The sequence below is a fragment of the Argiope bruennichi genome, chromosome 5 (genome assembly GCF_947563725.1).
Source record: "Argiope bruennichi chromosome 5, qqArgBrue1.1, whole genome shotgun sequence".
Classification (NCBI taxonomy): Eukaryota; Metazoa; Arthropoda; class Arachnida; order Araneae; family Araneidae; genus Argiope; species Argiope bruennichi.
Genome location: NC_079155.1, coordinates 60,076,406 through 60,103,032, shown reverse-complemented (window position 1 = coordinate 60,103,032; position 26,627 = coordinate 60,076,406). Strand labels below are relative to the sequence as shown.

The 26,627-nt window shown below is 27.0% G+C and overlaps 1 protein-coding gene across 2 annotated transcripts in view; it reads left to right on the top strand.

Moving 5' to 3' along the window:
• Window positions 1-1,154: 1,154 nt before the first annotated feature.
• Window positions 1,155-26,627, top strand: part of LOC129969315 (uncharacterized) — a 220,650-nt gene continuing 195,177 nt past the window's right edge. For both annotated transcript variants that reach the window (XM_056083832.1, XM_056083833.1), the window contains exon 1: window positions 1,155-1,396. In XM_056083832.1, coding sequence (XP_055939807.1) covers window positions 1,333-1,396 — 64 coding nt within the window. In that variant the 5' untranslated portion in view covers window positions 1,155-1,332. The remainder of the gene's footprint in view (window positions 1,397-26,627) is intronic.

Sequence of the window (26,627 nt, the reverse complement as noted above, 5' to 3'; positions counted from 1 at the left end):
TCACTGTTAAGATTTTATGCCAAAATTTAATTTTTATAAATTACAAATTTCATAAAAAAATACATTATAACTAATTAATTATCATTAAAAATTTACGTTATAACTAGTTAATTACTTAGAAATACATTTTTAGAAATTAAAAAAAAAAAACTCCGGCTTTTGTTCAAATTAAAATTTTGGAAGTTATCGCAGGAAAACTGAAAAATTCATTTAATCTTTATTTGTTAAAATTAATATTTTTTAAAAAATTGCTCCGAGAAGCACATTCGCACACTGCAACATATTTCTGTGCAAACTCTTATATTTCTAACTCAGTCGTTCTGATCAGTACAAAGTTAACTCAGATAGAGAGATATTACATTTTTATTATTAGTTGAAATTGTAATTTAACTATTTACGTTCATATTGAATTATAAAAATATCTTAAATACTAAATCACGTAACCGAATTATAACAAAATGGATAAATTCAAAACATAGCATATTAATGCCGCGTCTTCTAAAAAAAAATTTCTTTCAAAGAAAATCCAGAGTGAAGTTTATTGCGTTTTTCAATATAAGTTGAATAAATACTGGGAAACTTTTCTAAAAATAAAATCCCCAATTTTATTATTCAAAAGACAGTGAGTTACCGTTAGATTCAGATTTATTTATTCAGCCTGCTTACAATATCGGAAAACGCCTAGAGAACTGACTAGTAAAAAAAAAAAAAAAAGAAAAAAAAACATCCAGCAAGCCCATATCCAAATAGGGTTACTGAGAACAGTTTCTCACTAGAAGATCTCCTTGAAATTTATTCACTACAACGTAAAATATATTTCTTTGCAGAGTGATAGTCAGGCGAGATATTTTTCAAGGAAAAGTAAATGAAAAAACATCGCTGCATGAAAATATAAGTAAATAAATAAATAAAAAAAAATGGTAAATAGAAGCGGAAGCACGAGAAAACTTTAAAGGAAATTGAATTCCAGACTTTTGATATTCTACCTGCCAGCCGTTTTCCCATTTACTAACAATTTCTCATCCACTCTCATCTGAGCGGAACGTCCGGTCAAAATTGCCTCTCTGTTGCTGGATCAATGGCGTGCGCAGCATCCCGGACCGCCCCACCTCGTTATGTTTCCGGATTCCCACACACGTGGAAGTCCTGAAAGAGTTGAGTCGCCAGAATCCGGCACGCGTGGCTGGCAGCCAGACGATCATCAGTTGGCAGGACAGTAGGAGCGAAGAACGTGATGGTTGCCGGATAGAGGAACCTGGTCCATGCATTCAGATTCTACCTCAGAACGAACTTTGAAAATATTGTATTGTTAAAAAAGAAATCTCGAATATTATGGGGTCGCCGATGGCACGAATTATCTATAGATGGCTTTTGGCTTGCATGCTGAATCTCAATGGTGAGTGATATAATTTATTTTTAGGGAAATTAATGATGATTTTTTTTTCTCGGGATAGAAAAAAATAAAATGATGTATTTAGATATCGAACATAATGATTAGACAGACGAATACTATATTATGATAAGTGGATTCAAAATATATTCATTAATCGAATTGTTACTTAACAACCTCTAATGTGTTTAGAATCCTTCTATCATTGCATCAATTTTAATTTTTAATTATTTAAAACAAATTAGTTTAATTATTTGTAGAACAAAACAGTCATCCATTTCCGACATATCTTTCATAATGTTGGATAGTATAATTACTTTTTTTCAGAAAAAATAATAAGAGATTACTGAGAAAAAATATTATTAGAAATTTTGGCATCGAAGGTTTAAGAATAAATAGTGCATGGTTTTTAATAGATTCAAAATTTTACGAATCCAATCAAATTTAAATTCAATAATTGTAAACGATTGATTAATTTTAATTCTTTAATTTAAATTGTTAAGATCAACTTCGTTTAATTAACATTCTAAACTCATGTTAATTCTAAACATAATGAAGCGATGATATAGATCTCGTATGGAGATTTAATTTAATTTCCTTTTATTTTAAGTCTTTGAACAATTAAGTGGGATAATGATATAGCAATTATTTTTGTAGAAAAACGATATGAAAGTTTTCAATTGTTAGTAGAAATATAATTTTAATTGCTAGTAAGAAAATTATACGAAGAATATATACTCGATACATTTTATACCAATGCTGATAAATTTTAAATTTTGAAACAGGGTGGACCTTCATATTTTCTGTGAGTAGACGGTCGACTAAGACTTTTCCATCTCGACTATGAAGCTGTGATAAGACACATTGAAATACTAAGCATTATTAACAATAAAATTTCTAAAAATTTTATCCATCAATTCAAAATTTGAAGAGTGTATCGACAATACTTAAATTTGATATAATTACAAAAGGACAATTTTAATACTCACATACTAGAATAATACTAGATGTTATTATCCATAATTATTTTTAATATTAATCATTATTATTGATAATTGTCGATTATTCTGAATATTTGAATTTCATTTAATATTAATAATAAAATGCTATTTTGAATAAAAATGCGTTTATTATAAATAATAGCCAGGTAATTAAGTTGATCTTGATAAATATATCGGCAGCATGAAAGTAATTAGATATTCCATTAAATATTTTGATTTTAAAACTAATATACAAAAAGTTTATAAAATAATAGTTCCAATTTTATCGAACAGGAAGTAAAAGTTTTGAAACACATTTATCAAAAAAATACTGCTTTAATTTTCTAAAATTGATATTGCTAAGTTGAGATTGATTTTTTTTATCTATATACTTGTATAGTTTTCCAGATATTAATAAAATAAACGAATATAATATCAATTTAGTCACTGAATTTATTATTTTTGATATAATTATATAATTTCCATTCTATAAATTTATTTCATTTTTTCCCGAAATTATGTTATTGAAAAGATTTAAAGAAGGAAAGTGCTTTATTTTAAAATTAATATTCACTTTATTTCAAAGTAATCGTTATCTCCTAATTACTGTTATTATATTTATCTTTCTCTGTATATATTTTTTAAATATATTGATGCATAATTTTTTATTTAATATATATTAAAACAATCCTCATTTTTCCTCAAAGACAATAATTTTCTTAACTGAAAGATCACGATTTTTAAAAGTATTAAAATGATTAAGATAAGAAATTAAAATAAGAATTATGATAAGAAATAATTTAAGTATAAATTTAAGAATCATAACTTTAATATTTAATTAATCATAAATTAAATTGACTATAAACATATATATAATTGAATCATTTTTATACGCCGGTAAATTATTTTAAGAATACAATCTTAGTATGATTCTCTTGAGACATATTCTCTAACCGCTATTAGGACGGAAAAACATATTTAATAATCATCCAATTTAGTCAAAGTAATTTAAGTTATTTTTTTGATTCTAATATATAATTTAAGTAAATAGAGCTCATTTATATAATATTAAATTATGCAAAATTGGATAAGAATAAAAGGAATTAAACTAAAAAAAAAAGGATTAATGCTTCATTATATTTAATCTTCCATACTGATTATATTAAACTTATTTGTTTTGGCGATTATCTTAAAATTACTAAAAACTTTATTCTAGAGATATGAAATTTAAACTCCGTTTTGATACTTGGTGCCTTCCTCTAAATCGAGTACAATTAAATGACGAACAATGTGCATTTTAAGGAAGATGTTTTGATACCTTGTGAATTAGAGAATTGGTGATTGCCATATATTTGGCATTTAAAAACTATGGAATAAAAATAAAAATCTATGTGACCAGTTATTTATTAAATGGTAAAAAGTAATAATTAAAATATTATAAATTATTTTTGAAAGTTAAACCTTCTGTATAAGATATGCATGCTTTGTCTATAGAAATCAGCTGTCTCACTTGGAATAACAGTTTTGTATAATTCAATTAAATCGATTACACATAACTTTATATTCATGAGTGTGTCAACGAAATATTTTTAAGCATGACGTGTGATAGGCAAATGTTCAGACGCATATGATGTATTACTTAAAAGTGTTAGTGTAGAGGCATTACGTTCTATTTGCCTTACATGTTACTTTCCTGAATGTATCCCATGAGATCCTAGATCATTAAATTCTCAAACGTCTGAATAATCTTAGTAATTCTGAGTATTTCCTTTAAAAAAAATATGAATAAATCAATTTAAAACCTAATTCTGTAGTAAAGTAATTTCATTTCTAATTCCTCATGTAAACTGAGAAACTGGTATAGTTTCTTCGTTTCTGGGATTTGACGATAAACAGACTATTCAATTTTTGACAAAACAATGAAAACGGTTTTAGTTTCATTTTAAAATGAAATAGTTATGATTAACGATAGTTATGAAAAAAGTATTTCGAATTTAATATATATTCGAATTTGTTTTTAATAAACATTTTCAAAAATTAAGGAGAATTGTGTATGGAAATAAGAATCGCGTCAGATTAAAGACATCCTACATTTTAAAATATTGTAAAAATCAGATATGTACAGTAATATTCTCAGAAGTTATCACTAAAAAACACCAAAATAGTGATTAATTTTTAAATATTTAAAATGCTGTGTGTTGGAATGTACGTTCCTACCAATATATATCTATGCTATTTTGGTGGTGTGCTATTTATTTTTGTATCCCCGTATATCTGTGTCAGACAGTCTATTCTGTAGAAGTACAGCCTAGAAATTTTCTTTATTAATAGTAGAAATCGAAATATGATGAAAATATAACATGCTTTATAAAATGAAAAATATTGTTAAACGATTTATTACTCCTTCATTTAATAATGTATTAAAATCCTTCAGTTTTTCATAGATATTCTGATTAAAAATGTTTTCTTAGATTGATGGTCATTCAATATTGGGTATACATAAATATTGATTCAGAATTGTTACAGAAAATAATCTGGTGAGTATATGGTAAAGAAGATCAAAGCAATAAGGAAACTCCATCAAAAAATTGAAGAAATCTATAATAAATTGATAGTCTACTTATACTGCACAAAGAAGAACACTTGTAGATGCTCACAACAAAAGTAAATAGCAAATCACTAAAAAGAATACAGTAATTGTGGTTAGAAAATTCGTTCTGCGATCAACACTCCACAGATTAATAGAACTTTGCATTAAGATTTTAGTTTTATGCTTTTTTTTCTGACAGAGCATGATGTTACAGAATTTTCTAGAAAGGTCTATGAATCTCGGTTCTTTACAGAGATGGCATTTACAGTACTTGCACTTTCCAAAGCTTTAATTTTTGCCTTAAAATTCACCAGAATTTTTGCCAAGTCACAAGAATGAATATAACTTTGTATAAAATAAATATTGCAGATTCGTTACATATTGATAATGCTAAAGTTTCATCATGTTATGAGTTACGCACTCAGTTTTGTTGTTTTCAAATTCAGTAATTAGAAGCAACTAAAGATTGTTGACAGAAGAACTTTCTTTAAACATTAAATAGGAAGACAATTTTAGAATAAAAATGATCAAATCTTACGCTACCACAAAAATAATTATTGCCATTGAATTACCATTCTGGATATCACATAAAATGCTTCATTAAAACCACATCAATTGAGCTGTATCTAGCAGACCATTTTGAAATAACTCTCGGTTGTTTCTGAAGATTTAAATTTATTTCAGACATTAATAAGACGTTAATTAGTTTTTGAAGAAGAGTTTCAGTGTTTTTGAAGCTAAGATGTCTTCAAGTAATTAATGGCAGAGCTAGAGGAAGAAAATGAATAAATCTGTTCAAATGAGCAATTTATCCATGAATAATGGATGACACATTATTAGTCTGAAGAAACTCTTGAACGAAATTTATAAAGCGTTGAGGAAAGTATTTTAAGGACGTCCTGGAGGAAAATTATTTAACAAAAGGCGAAGAAAAGATCCAAATCTTCTATCCATAGTCAACTCTCAGCTTTCAAAAAGTAATGTGATAAATGAAGTGTGTTTACATTTTGACATGAAGTCATTCTATGATCATTACGTTAGTATTTGTTCTTAATTGCTGACATTAGCTAATAATAGATTTATTTCACAGCGTTTTAAAAGAAAATGTTCTCTTCTTTCCAAAATTATCTCAATTGATATCAAAGAAGTAATTTATTCATTCATCATTTCATTTATAAGCTTAAGAAAATCTTTCAAAATGATTATTTTTTAAAAAACTTAGATATTTTTGGCAATTTTTATTGCGATAAAACTATTTTATACGTTTGATGATAAAATAGTTCAATGAAGTAAAAATAATTTTTGTTTCCTTAAATTGAATTACTTATTTGAGATTTTCCTCATTTAAAACTTGTTGGATTATCTAAGAGTTTTAATGAAAATGTAAATGATATTCTGCATTTTATACCATTCAAAGACGTTCTTCTGCAATTATCTTAACAATTTATTTCTTTTTTAGAAGTAATAAAACTTTATCACTAACATGCAAAATATTAACTTTTCCTAATTTTTCTTTTGTTATAACATCTGGTCAAATTTTTCTGATGAATGAATTGATATTCTTGTTTCTTGGTGTAGATCAGAAATCTTCACGAAATGTAGTACTGATTATTGTTAAGGTGAATATTATTTCTCGACTTTATATTCTAAAACTATGTTTCATTTATTTACTAAAATAAAATGAAAACAATTAACTTCAAATCAGAACAGCAAATAATGACACATAAAGTAACAGATTTCCAGGAAAAATGAATAACTGAAATTCTTAATTTAAAAAATTGCATATAATTGAATTACAATTTGTCAATAGTTTTGAATTCACAAAAAAGGGAAAATTTAAATCTTGATGAACGTTTAGCATTGTGCAATTTTCAAATAGTTAAATACTTAAAAGCAAAGAGTTACTAAGCACATCTGAATAGCATTAGCATTCATAAAATATTAATGATTAGTAATTTCGGATCTAATTATCAATGTTCTGGAATTTAAATTAAATTTTTATTATTATATATTCATGACTTATCAAATGATTGATACTTTCACAATTTGAAATTCCATAACTTGAAAAGATTGCGCTTTTAGCTTGAAAAAGAAATGTTTGTATGTTGATTCTATTGGTTATTTAATGGCAATTTAAAAAAAAAAACATAAAATATTTGTTGTGCTGTAAAAATAATTGAATATCTGAAGTATTCAATAAATCGATAAAAATGAACTTAATTTTGAGTTAATGTTAACTTGTATGTAAGCGATTAACTTAAGCATTTATTCTTTTACTTCTTTTATTAGAATTAAAAAGCTATAAGAAATCACAAATATTTCGAAATTCCAACAACAATATTTTTATCCATTAGGCCATATTTAAAAGTGACGATTTTTTTCAACCCAAAGAGGAAATTGTTCGGTCTTTTGTTTATCAGATGACGGAAAATCTGAGCAAACAGATGGATAAACAAAACAGAAGACATCCATCTAAGTGAGAAACTTCTGGAAGCACTTTGAATCTCACAAGTCACAGTTAGGTTTCGAAAAGTTTTTCCAAGTTACTTTCGACGCGCAGCAAAGGAGCACTCCGTTATCTGGCGAACTGACGATGAAAAGTAGAAGCGCAGAAACAATCAATAAAATTTGGGGGAACATTTACGGTGCTACATTTAGAAAACTTTTCTTTCTTTTTCCCCCGGACAGATTGTTTAGAGGGGGGCCTCTTGCAAGCGACAAATATCGTAAGAGAAAAATTGGTAAACGCTGTCGGAAAGATTTACGAAGGGATAATGCTAGTCTTAAGAAGCAGATCTTTCATGCGCTAGAAGGATTTCCTGGAATAAAAAGCTGGCTCGTTTTTTCCTCTTGCTGAATCAGGTATATTTGGAAAAGTTGCACTTTGTAGATGGACGAGATTTACTTTTTTTTTCTTGTTGCTTCTTAGAAGTTTTAGAATCAAAAATGCCCCAAGCCGAATAGCCGGTATATTCTGTATGCTGAATGTTTTATTTTTAAATGCTCTTCATGGGTTTATTATAAGTCAAAAACTATATACCGATTTGCTAAAAAAATGGTTTTATTTAAATTCATACATATAAGGATATGTTTAAAAGGTATATAAAGGAAAAAAAATGTTGTTTAAATATTTTATTTTTCATTTACAATTATAATTTTCTGTTTTTTTTTTTCTGGGTAATTTATTTTTGAAACATATGAAAATCTTACCATTTTGTTTCTTTTATATAGGTATTTTCTAAATAATTAATGAAGTAGAAAATATATGTTATTTAAATATATGAAGTAGGAAATATATTTGTTCAGGAAGTAGAAAATATATACTTATCTCTGAACACATGAAAATAATTTAAAATTTATATCATTTTGTTTATATTTATTCTGATATATTTAATTGGTAAAACGGTTTTCCTGAAATTATTTCATTTTGTTTAATGATTAGTTTATAATTGAAGTGCTGATTTTCAAACAAAAATAACATTATAAAGAGAAAACTTACAACCCTGCTAACTTTGTTACTTATGAATATGAATAAGCATTTTATAGAAGAAAGTAATAACATTAACCATTTTATTGTGGACTTTCATTGACTTACTTTCCTTGTGAATAAACTGTTATGAAAATAAAATAAAACCCTTTTATTTGTCATCAGTTTAACCCTAGGATTCAGCTGAATTGTTATATTCTGAATAAGTACTATATTTACCCTCTTTTTGTTGCCTCTAAGAAATCATAAATCTGAATTGCATTTAATACGTTCGAGAATGTGCTTGCTTTCTTGGTTCGGCGTTTTTATAAATTATTTTTCTTTTTCATATTTACAATCTATTATTTCGCTGGAAATGTTGGAATGTTTAATTTAAACTTATAAAAAATTGCTTAACTTGATCACGTTTGCTTCAATGAATAATTTTAAAGATTCAGATTCAGATTGACAAAAGTCGTGCTATTTTGACGGATTTATCCTTTGGATTATCTGTTATCCTTTGACTTTTGATTTACACCAATTTAGGAATTACTACAAAAGTATGGACATAATTTGTTTTATTATTAATCATGCTTTCTACATAAATAATGAATAAAATCATTTTTCTTTAGCATTCAAAAATAGAAGAAGCCTATAAGATTAAATATTTGTAGAAACAATGAAAAATATTTGAATTTTTACTATATTGTCCAACTATATTTGAACAATGTTTGCAATAAGAACATCTCAATATTCAGAAAATAAAACTTCTTTGGTTTTTAAATTACGGTTCTTAGAAGAAGAAGAATTTAAATTTTTAAAATGGGTTGAAAACAAATGTTTCAATGTTTTTTTATCAAATGTTTTAAAATGGTTTCAAACGGTTGAATTTTCAAAATGTTTCCCTTATGCAATAATAACATCTGAAGTCACCGGTGAAACCGTCAAAATCATACATAATTTTCAATTAATTGAAATTAAAACAATATTCCAGATACGTATTCTACCATACAAAATATATTTGTGTGATATTTGGTAGCTGAAATAAAATTCTATTGCGTGTAATTTGCTTACGCAGAATTATATTCTCCTTTTATATCAATAGAGATAAGTAATGTCAACTATTGACTTATGGTTTGGAACACTTGAAAGAATACGAACAACGTTTTAACTATTCGGTAGCAAATTCATTAAATTATTACTCCTAATATGGTTTATGATTAATTAGTTTAGAAAATTATCAGATATTTCTCGTATTTTCAAATTAGTTCACAAATATATGATAAAGTTCAAATAATATATCGATTAGCTTCATATCAACAGGTAAAAAAAAATCAAACAAAGAATAATATACACTCATGTCTAAAATTAATGTCACAAAAATGTTTTTCAAAATAATTCTTAATATCCACCAGTAAAATTTAAACACATTATATTATGTATATTTTGAAGGACCGGTAACACGATATTAACCTTTGTTGTGGGAAAAAATGCGGTTTAGCATTAGTTTTTGAGGAACTACTGAAATTATACCGTTTAGGCATTTGTGATTTTTGCCTGCAATTTTGTGAATATTGCATTAAAACAAAAAAATTAACCTGTTTACAGTGAGTATGAGTGCTCATAATCGTTTAGACAATTCCTTGAGATGGAGAGCCGTTGGTAGACTTGAGGCTGGCCAGTCTCAAGCGGTGGTGGCTTCAAAGTTACAAGTGGCACCGAAAGTTTTATCCAAGTTGTGGAATCAATTCTAAACAAGTGGTACTGTAACCAGGAAGGTCGGCCAAGGCCGTCGCAGAGCAACGACGCCTGCACATGATCGCTATTTGGCATTAAGCGCACGACGGCATAGGCTGACAACGGCACCTCAACTTGCTCGTGACCTTGCTGCTGTGTCTGGAATAAGAATTTCTAGACAAACAGTATACAGACGTCTAGCAGAGAGGATCCTTTATGCCCGGCGACCAGTTGAGGGTGTCCCTTTAACTTCATCCAACAGAAGAGCCCGGTTGGTGTAGTGCCGAACACATCAGTCTTGGGCACAGCAAGAATGGGGGCGTGTTCTTTCCAGTGATGAGTCGAGATTTACCACACAGAGTGACACTTGTCGAATCTTCATCTGGAGAGAGTGACGAGCTCACTATTATCTCTCCTACGTAAAAGAAATCGATAAATTTGGTGGCAGAGGAATCCTTGTCTGGGGTGGCATAATGTTGGACAGTCGTACACCAACGCACGTCTTCGATGCAGGTACTGTCAATGCGCATCGTTATAGGGATGAGATCCTCGAAGCCTATGTGAGGTTGTTCCGGGGAGCTTTTGGCCCAGACATCATGTTTATGGACGATAACGAGCGTCCACACAGAGCCCAGATCGTTGATGATTTTCTTGAGGAAGATGATTTTCGACGTATGGACAGGCTCTCGAGGTCTCCGGAACTTAATCCTATTGAACATGTTTGGGATGGTCTCGGAAGAGCCATTGCACAGCGTAACCCCCCTCCTAATACCCTCCAAGAGTTAAAAACCGCGCTTTTGGGAGAATGGGCTTTGTTGCCCCAAGCATTTATTGACACCCTCATAAACAGTATGAAAGCTCGTTGTCAAGCCTGTATAGCAGTGCACGGTGGTCACACTCCATATTAGACAGGCTTTTCCCGAGATAAATGCTCTATTTCTGATTCATAATGTAACACTTTTTGATATACCCTGTTTCTTAATTCCCAATTAAAATCTTTTCTATGTTATTATGTGTCTATGTTCTTTATTCCATTGTAGTGTACCTCTGTGCCAAATTTCGTCGCAACACAGTGAATAGTTTTTCATTTTGCGCATATTTTATGTTTTTGACCTTAATTTTGGACATGAGTGTATGTGTTAAATTAATTAAAAGTCAGTTTTTTTTTTTGGAAAAACGTCTTGAAGTGCTTGATATTTTTGATTGAAAGTAAGAAAATAAATCAAAAGAAAGGAATCTTTTTGTAAGAAAAAAGGAGTGTCGAAGACTGAAATAAAAGAAGCAATACTATGCTAATGTATTTTATCACAATATTTGAAATTTAAACGTGTTTCTCTGTTTAAAATTCTATTTTAGTAATTTAATCTTACAGCCAATAGAATGAAAAATAATTTTTCAGTTTTGTTTTCCTACCGAAAATGAATTTAATTAATTTTGTTGTTCTTGAATCCAATCAATTCTTCACTATCAAACCGATGTGGTTCGAAAATTAAAATCAGAAGGATCATAAACATGTAGTTATTTATTTTATGCAATCAGAGAATAATTTAATGAATCAGAACAAAAAATTGTAAGAATTAACTAAAAAATATGAAACAATGGCGCAATAAAATTGTAAAAACATATATCCGTTGGACTTCAAGCCACATTCTTTTTTTCCTGAAGCCGAAGTTTCACCATCAAACCATATTATTCTCTGTCTAAAAAAATGAAACCAGAAGTGCATAAGCATGCTGTTACTGCTTTTAGGTGATCACAAAAAAATCTAATGTAAAAGAAAAAAAAAAAATCTTGTAAACATCAACTGAAAAATTACAAGCTGATAAAGCAAGTTTTTTTAAACAATCCATTAATATTAAACTAGCGTTTTCTTGTTCTGGCAACCGAATCTTTACCATCAAACCGTTGGTACTCAAAAACTTTGAAACCAGGCTTAACAAACAAATAAAACAGTATTCGGTTCAGTGTTTAGTGACTACAGAAAGATACATTATATTTATAAACTGTTACTTGCTATTACAAAAATTAAAGTTAAAACTAAAGATTCACTATACCTCCATTTGCCATATTCCGTTCTTTAAGGTGAAGCCTTACTATCAGATTGATACTTTTCATAAAGGGAAAATCGGAAATACTATTCTTAGGTGACTACAGAAAAATATAATTTAATCGATAATTAAAAATTTACCAACACTAACAGGGATATCATAAAAATAAAACAAAGCTTCTAAATGTCATGTATTTATTTTTAATGCGTTTCATTAACAAATTTAAATTATATTTTTATTCGTGGTACATATCTTAATGGAGCTTTTCCTTTATCATTATATTGATTATAATTAATCACAAGGGGTTTTATTTAAAAAAAAGGAAACATAAATATTTTTGCTTTGCTCTATTATAAATAACAATGTGAATCAAAACGTTACGGTCTAAATAAGTTTAAAAGGATAAGATTTTATAGCACATGCGAAATAGTATATAATTTATGGAATTAAATCTATGGAAATGAGAAATTTGTTATGCTTTCTATACTTTTTTTTTACAACAGGAGCTATTTCTTTTGTTTCTGATAAAACTTTTTGAAATAAAGATGGATATGTTTAAAAGGTTAATAATTTATGATCAGTACTAATTATTACTTTAAAATACATACTCACTTTAAGATCCGGTTTGAACAAACTTTAAAAAAATATCTCTGCTGTTCTGGAAATGAAATTTCAATTTATAATATCTGAAGTTATAATTTGTTAAACTAGAAATTACATTTTAATAAATTTAAATAATTCAGAAATATTGAAATATTTAGATGCAAATCGAAATAAGAAGATAAATTATCTGTCTAGACATCGTATAATTCTTTAGATTGATTTTTTTAAAACAAGTTAGGCGTAACAATATTTTTACAAGATATCAGATAAATTTAAATTATGCACCTTCGTTTTAAACTCTATAATGTACTTTTCAAATTCAATTTATATAATTTAGAAACTTTATCAAAAATCCTGTTTTAATCTATTTATGTTTTGATAGTTATATAACATGCTGAAATATTTCCAATAATTGTTAATCTTTGAATATTATTGCAACATAGTTTGAAGAGCTTCTTTTGGAAATAATGTCATTTTTGAATAAATAAGTAATCTTATTTTTCTCCGAAATTTGATTTCATAAGGTTTTTATAATTTATTTTCAATAAGTGTGATTTTAAAAATTACTCCTGAAAGATACTTGTCTACTTGAAACTGTACTATTTTCTACCTAAAAAATGACTGAAATTGGTTGCATTTTGAAGAAACGCATATTAAGATTATATTAAATCGTTGTATAAGTATTTAATAACATTCTTTTTATAATATATCAAAATTTAACTTAATAATATTAAAATTTGCAAACTTTAGTAGAATTTAAAATTTAAAATTTTAAATATCATCACAAAATTCATCTCGTTTCTCCATCTAAATTATATGAAACTCTAATAGTTGATTTGATATATTTAACTGCTCTTTTCAAAAGTATGATGGTTTTTTTAAATTTATATCATCTAAAGACATGAATTAACATTTGATTGGATAGCAAATGCAGTGCTCTATGAAACATAGTTTATTAGATTTTATAAAATAACTTTCTGTTTAAATCATGTAGCGTATCGTACATAGCATATCAGTGAAATTTATTGGAGGTAATAGATGTTACAGATTCGATTCGATAAATTGAATAACATTTATTTTTTTATAATTTCATAAACAAATAGTGTCTTTTCTGAAACTCGATTAGTTTTGTATATATTAGAATATGTATGAAAAAATAATATTTTGTATAGTTATCGAAATAAAAACAAAAATTGTATTTTGCATTCTAATTTTAATAACATTTAATAAGTCATTGTCAGATAAATTATTGGACTTGAAATGACATGCTAATCGTTTTGTGACATGCTAATATATGTTTTGTAAATTCTCTTTTTTATTTGTGATGTTTTCATGATGAACTCATATGTGAATTATATTTGTTGTTCATGATGTGAATTATAATTGTTATTCATCATGTGAATTATAATTTTGATGATGACAAAAATTCATGATGTGAATGGTATTTTTATAATGACCTTAACAGACGCGCCATTTCCGATATCACCATCATCAATCCAAATAAAATCAAATTAACAAATCAAAAACACTGAATGTTCACATTTTCTGTAAAGTTTCCTCTTTGAATATTTTTTCCCATTATTTAAAAAATATTATTTTTTAATTGCTCTTATATACAAAAATTTAATATAGAATTTAAAAAAAGGAGTGTTTATTAACAGCATTTGCAATAAAGTAACATTATGTCCCATTATAATTCGTAGAACATTTTTTGCCTCCATTAAGCGAGGAAATTTCTAAAGTTCTAAACTGTAACTATAGTACTTTTCAAGTTAGTTTATATATACAGCTATAGCTAGTCACTCATGGAAACTTCGAAAAAAAATTCACTTAGCAATTTAGAACGAATTTTGATTCCAATTTATTCTCAGAATAATTTTAACTTATTCAAAGAATTAACTTTGATTTAAATGAATGTGCAGAGAGTTTAATCAGTTGTCACATGTTAATATTTAAATTTTTAGAAACCAGAAAATGTCATTAAAAATTACGCAGTCTTTTTGAGTAATAACAAGTACATTCATGCAAAAGAAAATATATTAGTTCGCATGAGACATCGAATTTGAAACCATATCATTTCTGAAACCTTCTCTGCTCCCGTGAATGTTTTTTTTAAATTTTTTTTTAAATATAAGTTTTTTTTATTGATACTTATATACAAAACGTAAATGTAGAATTTAAAAAAATGAAAAGATATTTTTTACAAAATTTGTAGTAAAATAATATTATTTATCATTAGAATAGAGAATTTGTAGAATATTTTAGAATTACGTAGCAAAGGTAATTTCTGAAATAGAAAATTTTTAATAGCATTTTGAAAGTTTTTCATATATAAAACTGTAGCTAGTCATTCATGGAAAGCTCGAACATCGGAAAAAATGCACGCAGCAATTTTGAACACATATTGTTCCAAAAAAAAATATTTATTTTAAGATCTAACTTTTGTTTAAATGAACTAGAAGAAGGGTTAATCAGTTATCATGTAATAATATTTAAAATTTTAAAAACTAGAAAATTTCATTAAAATTACGCAATTCTTTGGAGCAGCAACAAGTACATTCATGCAAAAGAAAATCTATTAGTTCTATTGAGACATCGAATTTGAAACCCTATAATTTCCGAAACATTCTGTGCCTTATCTCATTTCAAAATCTCTTTCAGTCTAAAGGACATTTCAACCATTAAATTTTAATATATCGATGGAAGCAAAGTTTCGCTGAGGCTAAGGCTGTTGGTGAATTTGCATTTGAATAATATCCAAAAGCAACTTAAAATGCACTTTATATATCTCCTCTTTTCCTCGATGCAGAAAACGTTCGATATTTTGAAATGATGTTCTTCCAGATTTTCCCATCTCGTCGCCGGGTACGTTTTGTGGGCAATGGAACAGAAAGAAACTGATGGATCTAAAAGCGACACTTTCTGCTTTTTCTTTTTCCGCCATAAATCTTCTTCCATCTGCTTTTTTTCTATCCAATAAAGAGTTTTGCATAATAGTTTACGTTTTTTTTTCGGAAAAATTTCCGATGCATACATTTTTCTTCTGTGGACTGGGAAGTTTTGTATCCAATTCAAGGATCAATAGTCAATTGATTCTAATAGGGACTGCAGAAGAGAATTTTATGTATGCAACTATGCCCAATTCTGATTTAAGCTAACTATTCAACGAAAGAGATTCGAAGATAATTTAGAAGATTTCGATATCATTTAGCATATCAATGAAGTATTTTAATTCCGTTGTCATTTATTCTACTTCTCAATCTTACAGTTCATTTGAATGAAATGAATTCTTAAGTAGATTCTTAGTTATTTAGATTCTTATTTTGAGGATTTAGAATTAAATTGATTCTTTATCTATTTAATCATACGCATTTATCTAGAGTTCCTTTGTTTATGTTATTAAATTGAGATTTTTCTAAGATAAACTGAAATCTTAGAAAATAAAAAATGAAGCTTTATTTTATAAACCAAAGTATTTAATGAAGAACTTTTATGACCTTTATTTAATGAAACCGACTCCTACATTTTTTAGCAAAAAAGTTAACAGAATAAATCCACAATAAAATAATATTTTCAGTTGTTTTTTTTATATATTTTAAAAACTATTATCCCATTGTGCGTTTCATTATTCTTTATTATGGATTCAAATTTGAACTTGTCCCAAGGTTTTTTATCGTAATTCAGAGGTTATTTTTTTCTTAATATGACAGCACAAACATCTAAACGGAAAATACTTTATCAGTGCTCAGTTTAATTATAATTGAATGTTGCTTATTTGATTTATATTTCTATTTAATTTTACATTTTACAATATTATTATCTCGAGTACTTTCTGAAAATTAAATTCAACATATGTAACAAATTTTTGAATAGAGGCGTAAACAGCTAGAATTTTTCCAAGCTAAAGTATTAATTCTTAATTCTTTTAATGAAAGTATTTGCTAAAATTTCATGGCATTAATAAAATGCAGACAAATTTAAAGTCGTAAAAGTGAAATGTTATATAAAATTTGCGAAAAATGTAACTTGAGTAGGAAATAACAAACCCCTTCTTGAAGTGAGATGCTTTTTTATTTAAAGACTGATATACACCAGGCTTCCACCATTTTTTATGAAAGAAGAAAATTCTTAGTGAAAAGTGTTTTCCAGGACTTCAATAAAAAATAAAAATGAAATCAGTATTGACTGGAAATATTTGTATTGATTGTGAAACATTTTTTTTTTGAAATTTTGTACGAGTTCTTTTTACGATATGATATTGAAAGGATTCTTCCATTATTCACGATGCTGCGAAAAGTGTTGGATAAGAAAAGTATATTTTTAGGAAAAATTAATATCCACAAAGGTTTGTCTATAATTCGCCATTTTTTATTCTTGCATTATTGACTTCTTCTTTGAAAAGACGACATATGAACAACAGCATGTGATTTAATAATAATTGTTACATTTTTTTTTTTAAATTCACTTTTAAAGAGCATGCGTTGTATGTAGGTGAACAAAAGTATGTTTTTAAAATATATAACAATTTTCACTTTTCATGTAAAAGATGTATGTGAATCAGTATTTTACAAATATGTCATATCTTACCAAGGAGAAAAATTAAAATTTCATAGAAGAAAATATGTATCTTATCTAAGCATGTACTAATTATTTTATTCTCTTCTTATCCATATCAATATCTTCTTGTTTTTTTTATTTTATAATTCTTTTACGAATCTGTAAAATTGATTTCTTACACATTTAGTTTCTTGGTAAAGAAGAGAGTTCATCAAATAAGTTTCACTTAAGATTACTGAATAAATGCCAGGTCAATAACATTTTTGTTATTTTTTTTTCAAAGATGAAAAATTTTGAGCATTCGAGAATTTTAACAACATTTCCACTAAGATTCGGGTTTACTTGTTTGTTCTAGAAGCATTCTGATATGAAATCTATTAAAAATAGAGTCGAGTAGAGTCAAGTCAGACAATGTTTGAGTTGAGTTCTAGTAAGAATTTGGGCAAGGTCTTTCTTTGGAATCATGATCTTCTGTGATTCTTTTCAAGCGTTTTCAGTTGTTGCGATTTTTTAATAGCGATTTGCTGCTTTTGTGCTGCTGTTTAGTGCATTAGTGCAAGTGTTGCTTATATGTTCTCTACGGTTGTATATTGTTGAATGGTGTATTAATTTTTTCAAGAAGCATAAACGTTCTTTGCACATTATTAAGACCTGCTGGTGATTTTACGATATAATGCCCGGATGCATATCTATAAGTAGACTTTATTAAGAGTATGCAAAAATTTTTATTAATTTGACGCATCTGGTTAGATGGCTAATTAGGATCAAATACAAAATATATGAGAAGGCAGGGTAACGTTACAAGATCATGTAGAATGGAAATAATGGAAGATTTCGATATCACGCATTATTAATGTAATTTCTCACGTTTTGTTTTTCATAATAAAACGTTTACTTTCTACTTTTCACTCAGAATTTTATTTTTACTTTCTACTTCTAAGAACTCGACAGACGGCCTAAATATGATTATTTGTGAAAGTATCGATGATTAGTCATGCATGCGGTCTTAAGATGTAAGCTGCTTTTCATGGGGGAGTTGAAAGAAAGATTTTACGTACATCTGCTTTGTATTGGATTTCAGGATTTAAAACAAAGTATCATCGACATTGTCCAATGTCTATTGTTGTACATATCCGTATATATACAGTGCGAAACAGCGTATCACTTGGACATACTATACGCTATCAAAGGATTTCACATGCTCAATGTTTCTATTGCGCATTAGTGAAGGTATTTTGTTTCGATAATTTCTAATTGTCGTATAAAAAATTTTTATTTTCTATGCGTGGATCCAAAATCCGAATGTATACGGTGCGAAACAGAGTGTCTTGTAGTAGATTACTTTGACACACTACTCGCTATCATAGGATCTCATACACTCAATGCTCCTATTGCGCATCAGTGAAGGTATTTTAATTCTATAATTTCTAGTTGTCGTTTTAAATATATTTTTTTTACTATGCGTGGGATTTGGATATCATTTGCATAAATCTGGAGTTTTATCAAAACTCCGCATGTATACTGTGTGAAACAGAATATCACTTGAATATGTAATAGATTGGGATAACCTAGTTTGTAGGGCGTTGGACTCACATCCTTCAGTTTGTGAGTTCTAATCCCGCCGACCGATTATTGTCCGTGTGTGTGTGTGCAGTGACTGGCGCACTTGTCAATCTATAGTAGTCACAAAGTCCTCCATGTCGACAGTAATGTCACTGTGGTACTGGTTCAGAGGTGATCGTTCTCTGATTCAGGTCTAAATTACGATCTGTGGATGAGTGAATGAAATGCATGAATAAAGTCCGCCCCGCAAAAAGGGTTGTGACGCGTGTGTAGCTAAGTTTGAATGCATGAATGAAGTCCACCCCGTAAAAAGGGCTGTGACGTGTGTGTAGCTAAGTCGTATTCTTAGCCCTAGTTGGCGGGTATTGAAAAAACAAGGGATGCTCACTCTGCTTAAATCGTTGGCAGATAACTGTAAGCGGACTTGTAAAGTACCATAAGTTACAACACAACAACTTGGACGCACTACTCGCTATTAAAGGATCTCACGTGCTCAATACTCCTATTGATCATTAATAAAGGTATTTTGTTTCTATAATACCTAGTTATTTAATTTTTATTGATTCTTTTTTTATTTTAGTGGGATTATTTTTATTATTTAAATATCACTTACATAAATATAGCAATTTATTAAAACATTCCACTATTTTTTTGAGATATTTTAAAATTACATTTTATTTTTTATATGAATATATTTTACATTTTATTCCGATAAAAAGATAAATATTATGATTCTTATAAAATTAATATTATTTTTATTATAATTCAAGCGCAATATTGTTAGGACATCTAATTAATGTTATACATTATTGAAAGTGAATATTATAAAATTAAATCGATTTCTAGTAATCGATAAAATATTTATAAAGTTACTAATAACCTTTTTACTTTTTTAACATTAATACTCTTTGAAATTTTTAAATTTGCTCGCTTAGATTGTAAATAGGATTACCGATGAATAATCCTATTTCTCAAATTAATTCATGATACATTGCATTGCTAATTTGAAGTAATCATTGTCTTAACTTTTCTTCCATACAGAATTAATCTTCAGAGGAAAGTAAAGTAATTTAATTAATACAAACAATAATCAATTGGAGATTTTCTCGATTTTAAGTGAATGAAAATAAAAAGAATTTTCATTTATATATTGGCTTACTTAGAAAAAAACCTAAATCAATTTTTATAAGCAAAATATTAAATTAAATTGCATATGATTATTTAATTTGATCCATTAATTAAATTTTATTATTTAAAAATCCATATTTTCTTAAATAACAGTTTCAAACATTATTTACTATTTTAATTATACGACATGTTTTTTAAAAATTAATATTTGTTATTTTACTCAATTCAATAACAATGTACATTTCAGCTCAAATTTTGAAAAATATAAGAAAAGATAGTATCTGAAAGATCAATTTGCGTTCTAAAAACAAAATAATTATAATAATTATCCTATTGAATTATTTTTATCTCACATTTTGACTTTTAAGACAGACTTGAATTTTTATTTATCTATGATGATGGCCTCACCACAAATAATATTTTCTTAAATAAAAAAAGAAGAAAAATTATAGTAATTATAGGAAAAAACAGGGTCCGAAAGACAATTTTGCATTTTGAAAGCAAAAATTAATAATGATTCCACCATTCAATTATTTTGTATCTCCCATTTCAACTTTTAAGTAAGACTCGGATTTTTTCATCTATGGTGGCGAGCACATTATAAAATAACTTTTCCTTATATAAAAAAATAAAAATAATAAGAAAGAAATCGATATATATCGATTACCAAAAAGTTAAAAAAAATAACTGCCATATTACTTTCCTGGAAAACATCTGCTCTGACGTGCAATAATAGACATCTATGTATTGTAAACTTTTGACGTAAATCTCTTTTCATGATTTCACTCAGAATGTCATTGGCATTTTTTCACAAGAATTTTACTTTTTGAGCAATAAAATATTCATGTTATATATTTTATTTTTACACTTACGCATTTCAGATTTATTCCTGCATTTCTGATGAAAATGAAAACTTTATGAAGTAAAATATTCTATTATCTCTTTCTAGGAATGATTTCGTGGATATGCAATAATAGTCACCTATTATATATTGTCAACTGTTGATTTTTTTAAACAATTTCTTCGAAAAATGATTTTGAAAATTTCACCACAAATATATATATTTTTTTGTTACTAAAAAACATTTTTGTACGAATTTAAGCATTTTGAATTCTTCTGTGATAGAAAATTTTTCTAACTGTTTCTTATTACGTAAAATGAATAATTTATCAAAGAAATTGCATATTAATAAAATTTTAGCAAATAAATAATATAATATGCTATAACTGATTTTCTATTATTGTGTAAAAATAATATAATAAGAATTTATTGATATAGTTCCAGGTTTTCTTTGTGTTTCAAGAATAATTATAGAATTTTTAGTTTTTTCCACATTGAAGAGTACGGATTCGAAGCTTTAAATTACTAATAAATTTTAAATTACTAATTAAATGACTTTACTAATAATAAAGGAAAGGTGTTCATGTGAAAACACTTTACAGAGCAGAGTGTTTAACATAGATCTACCAATTTTTGCATAGGTATATACTAATAGGTACGATTGTACACTTCGGGATGGAGTCTTTTTGAAATTGTAATTACAATTTTAATTAAATCAGAAGCTATTTCTCCATGATTACTCACGAAAGCACAGATCTGATAATTCATTATTTTATATTTTAGAAAAAAAGGAATTCCGTTTATACTAATTTAATTCATTTGCAGATTTTTCTTAATTTTTAAAGTAATTTCTTAAAAAAATTCCAACATTAAATTTCATTGTTGCAAAGATTTCCAACAGAGGAGTCATTTTTCATTGATCTCTTATTTTTAATCGCATGATTTTCTTCCATTTTTAAACTAAGTTAGAAATATCCTATTGATTATCAGCAAATTTCACCTGAAGAATCAGAAAGTGAAAGTAAACTACATGCATTTTGAAATATATTTACTGATAAGCTCAAATTTCCCTGGATTTTGTTACCAATTTGTAATGTTGCATCCTAGCGCATATAGCTCCACCATAAGGAAAAAAAGTTTGACAAATAGTTCTGTAAGTTGCTGTATGATCAATTATTCACTACTTTGGTGACAGCAACAATTTCTCGACAAAATGAAAATTTTTAGTATCCTCAATAAATTTCCCGATGGGTCCCTTAGGACGCAATTTCAGTTGACTTTTCGATAACTGCCTTCTTTGCCCTATATCTGAAATTATAAAAGATTGTGGGACCGAGTTGTAGTCATTCATTTGAGCTCAGCTCAAGCTATGTGTTGAGCGAATTCTCTCTCTGAGTGATTCGATCTGCTTATTATTGTTGCGTTGCTTGCATTCTGCTGTTTAGAAGTAGTGCTGGTGTTTATTGCTTGTGTTGGTTTGAGTTATTTGGTTTGTATTCGAGTTAATAATCATTTATTTTTGAGGCCTGTTGACTGTGTCACCGTACACCCACTACAGCGAACTCATCGATTCTAGGGGAATTTAGCGGACTGCGGAGAATTTATTTCTGTCACAATGTTATAATGTTATTGGACCTAACACCAGAAAACCAAAAAAAAAAATCATATAAGAACTTATATGAATTTATAAGAAATTAATATAAGAATGATTCATAAAATGAACAGAATATCTGATAATTTAGCAAATTCATCGACATGAAATTATATCGACACTATTTAAAGAAAATTACATATAACCAAAATTTCCAGAGCTGGTCACCAAAGGCGAATAGATTTAAATAAAGATAAAGGATCACTGCATTGCTCCCAAAATAAAAATATTATGAAACTTTGAATACTACAATCCTATAAAAACGCTCTATTTTATGCTACTCCATTGACTGATTGGCCTAAGATTGTGAAAATATTGATTGTTCTACAATTGTAATATTCAAAACTTCATAATTCGATCAGAATTGATCGCAGAATATAAAAATTTATTTTTTTATTTAATAGTTCCTGTGTCAAGAATATTTAGGCATAATATGGCTTTTTAGAATAAAAGTACAGTATAACATTTAGCATATAGACTTATACTAAACATTTTTATATAGACTATATAAAAATATATATATTGATTGAAAATTAATAAAATATTGTTATTTAAGGCATTTAAATCCTTTAAGAACTAAAACTAAAACCTAAACTGTATGATAAATCCTAGAAATTTTTATTGAATAATTCCTTTGAATATTGCATGTGAAAATTATTGTATAATGCACATAAAATTTCATTGTCGAGTGATTCTATTTCCTATACTCATATTTTAAAAACAACATGTTTTGTTTCAGCAGAAAAATGTTCTTATTTTAATAAAGTTTTATAATTTCTACTTTAATTTAAAGTCCAAATTTTGAGGGAGCCGGCGGAAGATTAGAGTTATATATAATTCACAAAAATAACTACGACATATTTTACTGAACTGAAATTGATTGGAAACACTATCTAAATAATAACACTGTAGACGTTTGCTCTTATTTAGAATATATTGGAAATCAATTAATAGGATAAAAAAAAGAAAATAATGATGAATTTGGTGATTTGAAAAAAAAAATCAATTATGATTATTTATATCTTGCTTTTTAACATGATTAATTAAAGTAAAGAAAAAATATATACTGAAAATGTATCCGAAGCTCTAAGCATATGGATTTTTGAATGATACAACGTTTTACTACAAAAAAAAGCCTAAGGTTATTTTTTGCATAATTTTTCTTTTCTAAGATTTAGTTTGCTGGCGCAATTTTTTATTAATGCATGGGAAAATATTGGATAGCAAATATCAAAATAGCAGAAATATGTGAAAAGATATTTTTTGTATTCAACAACGCTACCGAATGAAGATATAACTTATACATGCTTTACTAAAAAAATATTTTTAAAATTTTAACAAAGAAAATCTATTGATTATTTTATAGTTATTGAAATAATGAAAAATTGTAGATATTATTTAAATTTAAATTTGCATTTTAATGAAGAATTAATAATTTGTATCTCACCAATATTGTCTATTCAAAAAATTCAAATATACTAAGAACATAAGCCAAGTGAACAAATTATGTTTTGAATATATAATGCTCAAAATTAAGTAAAATGTTCATTTTGTCTTAGAAAAAAATTCTTTTACAAATTACTGAAATCTACTTAGTGCAAATTATTATTTCATGATTTATAAAATGAAATGCTATATTTTAGAAAGTTTTAGAAATCATATGAAAATCTTTTATTTGTATTATAACATTTCAAGAAGAATTATTACTAATATTCCTTCTGGCATTTTCATCTGACATATTTCGTCTGTCCAAAGAATAGTTAACTGCTATATTTTAATTTAAAATTTGTCTGTAAGTGAAATTTCAAAATATATTTCGCTATTCATTTATGACATCTTAGTTTCCGTTATAATTAATCTGCGATAGCTCTTGTATTTTAAGCAACGTTATACTTTTTAACATGCTAACCTTACAATTTATAATTAATTCAGCTGTCAAGAGAGTTTCGAAATCATTAAAATGTTTGGAAATGCTTTCTATAAGTTATTATTAATTAATATTTCATCTCAAGCTACACATTTTGTCGAAGTTTTTCTTTTTTTAATAATATTTCATATCTACAAAGTTAGCATTCTCTTCAATTTCTAGAATTATATTTCTCCATTAATTTGTATAAAATACATATTTTCTTCTTATATCATCATCTTCTTACACTTCAAACATCTTGAATTTAAATTCTGCTTTCATAATAAATCTGAATTTCTATAAGGTGATTAAACATCATCGTGCTGATTTGGAAATTTTAATGGCTTAATATATATATATATATATATATATATATATATATATATATATATATATATATATTATATTATATTGGCATACATTTTATACGTGTACTAATCGCCTCAAATAACCAGCTTGTCACCTGAAGATGTTGTTACATTTAATTACAGTTAAATTATTTTGATATATTTTCATGATTACATAAAATCAGCAGGAATTAAAACTATGTTATTTGTGATACATTTTAATACATTTTATGTTTTCATCATTGTGCATATAAACTTATTATTTTATTTTTAAACTTTAAACATTGTGTATATAAACCAGTCCTATGATAAAATAGCAGTATTAAAAATGTGAATGTATGGTTCATTTATCTTCTGAATACGCAGCTTCTAACTTCAGTTTTTATTCGTTTTTTAAACTATACAAATATTAAATTCGACATTATAACTTGATTTTTAAAAAGGGAAAAAAGTCATGCAATTAATTGTGAAAAATATCATGAAATAATGAAAACTGTTTGAACTTCAGGGTTTAAATGTAATATTGTTGAAAATTAAATTTTTTTAGTAGCCAAAAATAAGAAAATAGTTAACATAATTATTAAATTGGTATTATAAAAAATAATTCTTTTGTATTTTGAAAATCCTTTATATTTCTGTGTAATCTCAGTTTCGTAAGTTATAGCTGAAAAATTTAATAATTCTTAATTTTTAATAGATTAAAATTTCTATAAAGTTACTCTTCCATCTTTCTAAGGTTTATATGTACTAAGTTCAGCACAGTCAAATGGTTTGCCTTGCGAAACACCAAAACAACACAACATTTTTATTGTGAGTTTATTCATTTTTTATTATTCGTTTGCTTTTTTATTAATAATTATTAGGTATAGTTAAGGCTACAGTTATATCCAAAACTACATCTTAAAATATTTTTTTCTTTTATATTTTTTAAATTTTTGCATTGTCTTATAACTTTCCGAGTATTCATTAAAATGATAAAAACATTTGAATTTTTTGGGGCGTATTTTCCAGCAGTACGATTAATATTTTTTTCTAGAGTACCTGGCTACTGGAGAAAATTAACTAAATTATCTTACAGCCTCAGATCGTGCTTCTATTATATTAACCGTGACATCTTTCGAGTTTTGCACGAAAAAGATTGTACTTGAATATAATGTAACAATGAAAATCAAGCAGTGGAAAAATATTTTCCACTGCTTTTTTTTCCATTTTCTATTTTGGAAAACCATTTCAATTTTTTTCTAACTCTGTAAATATAAATAAACTTGAATTTAATGATTAACTGGATTGTTCAAAATAAACAGAGTGAATCTTGAAACTTAAATTTTGAGTGCTTAAAAAAATAAAATTCTTCCTTACTTTTTCCTGTATTGCATTTTCAGCGTGAAGGAATTTAACACAAAGAAGCATAACAATAATTTTGTTGGAAAAATGTGATGTATTATTTAAAAGAGACAGACTTTAGTCATCATTTTCCAGTTAAAAAAATTTAACATTCGAAAAGATTTTTTTTAATATTTTGAGTTTAAAACACAATTTTCCATTAAAATATGAGCAAAAGAACATCGCTAGACCATGTTTACAAGTATATTTTGCTTTATATATGCACCAAATGGTTTACAAGAGCCGATTGTTGAAGTTTAACAATATTTTTGACATTTCCTTAAAACGATATTTCCTTAGCAAATAATTAAAAAAGATTGAACATTTTTCTTTTCTTTTCAGAACAGCTTTCTGAGTTAGAAATACTTCAACTTGACTGATTGTTTAGAATAAACAGAGTGAATCGTGAAATATAAGTTTGGAGTACTTAAAAACGTG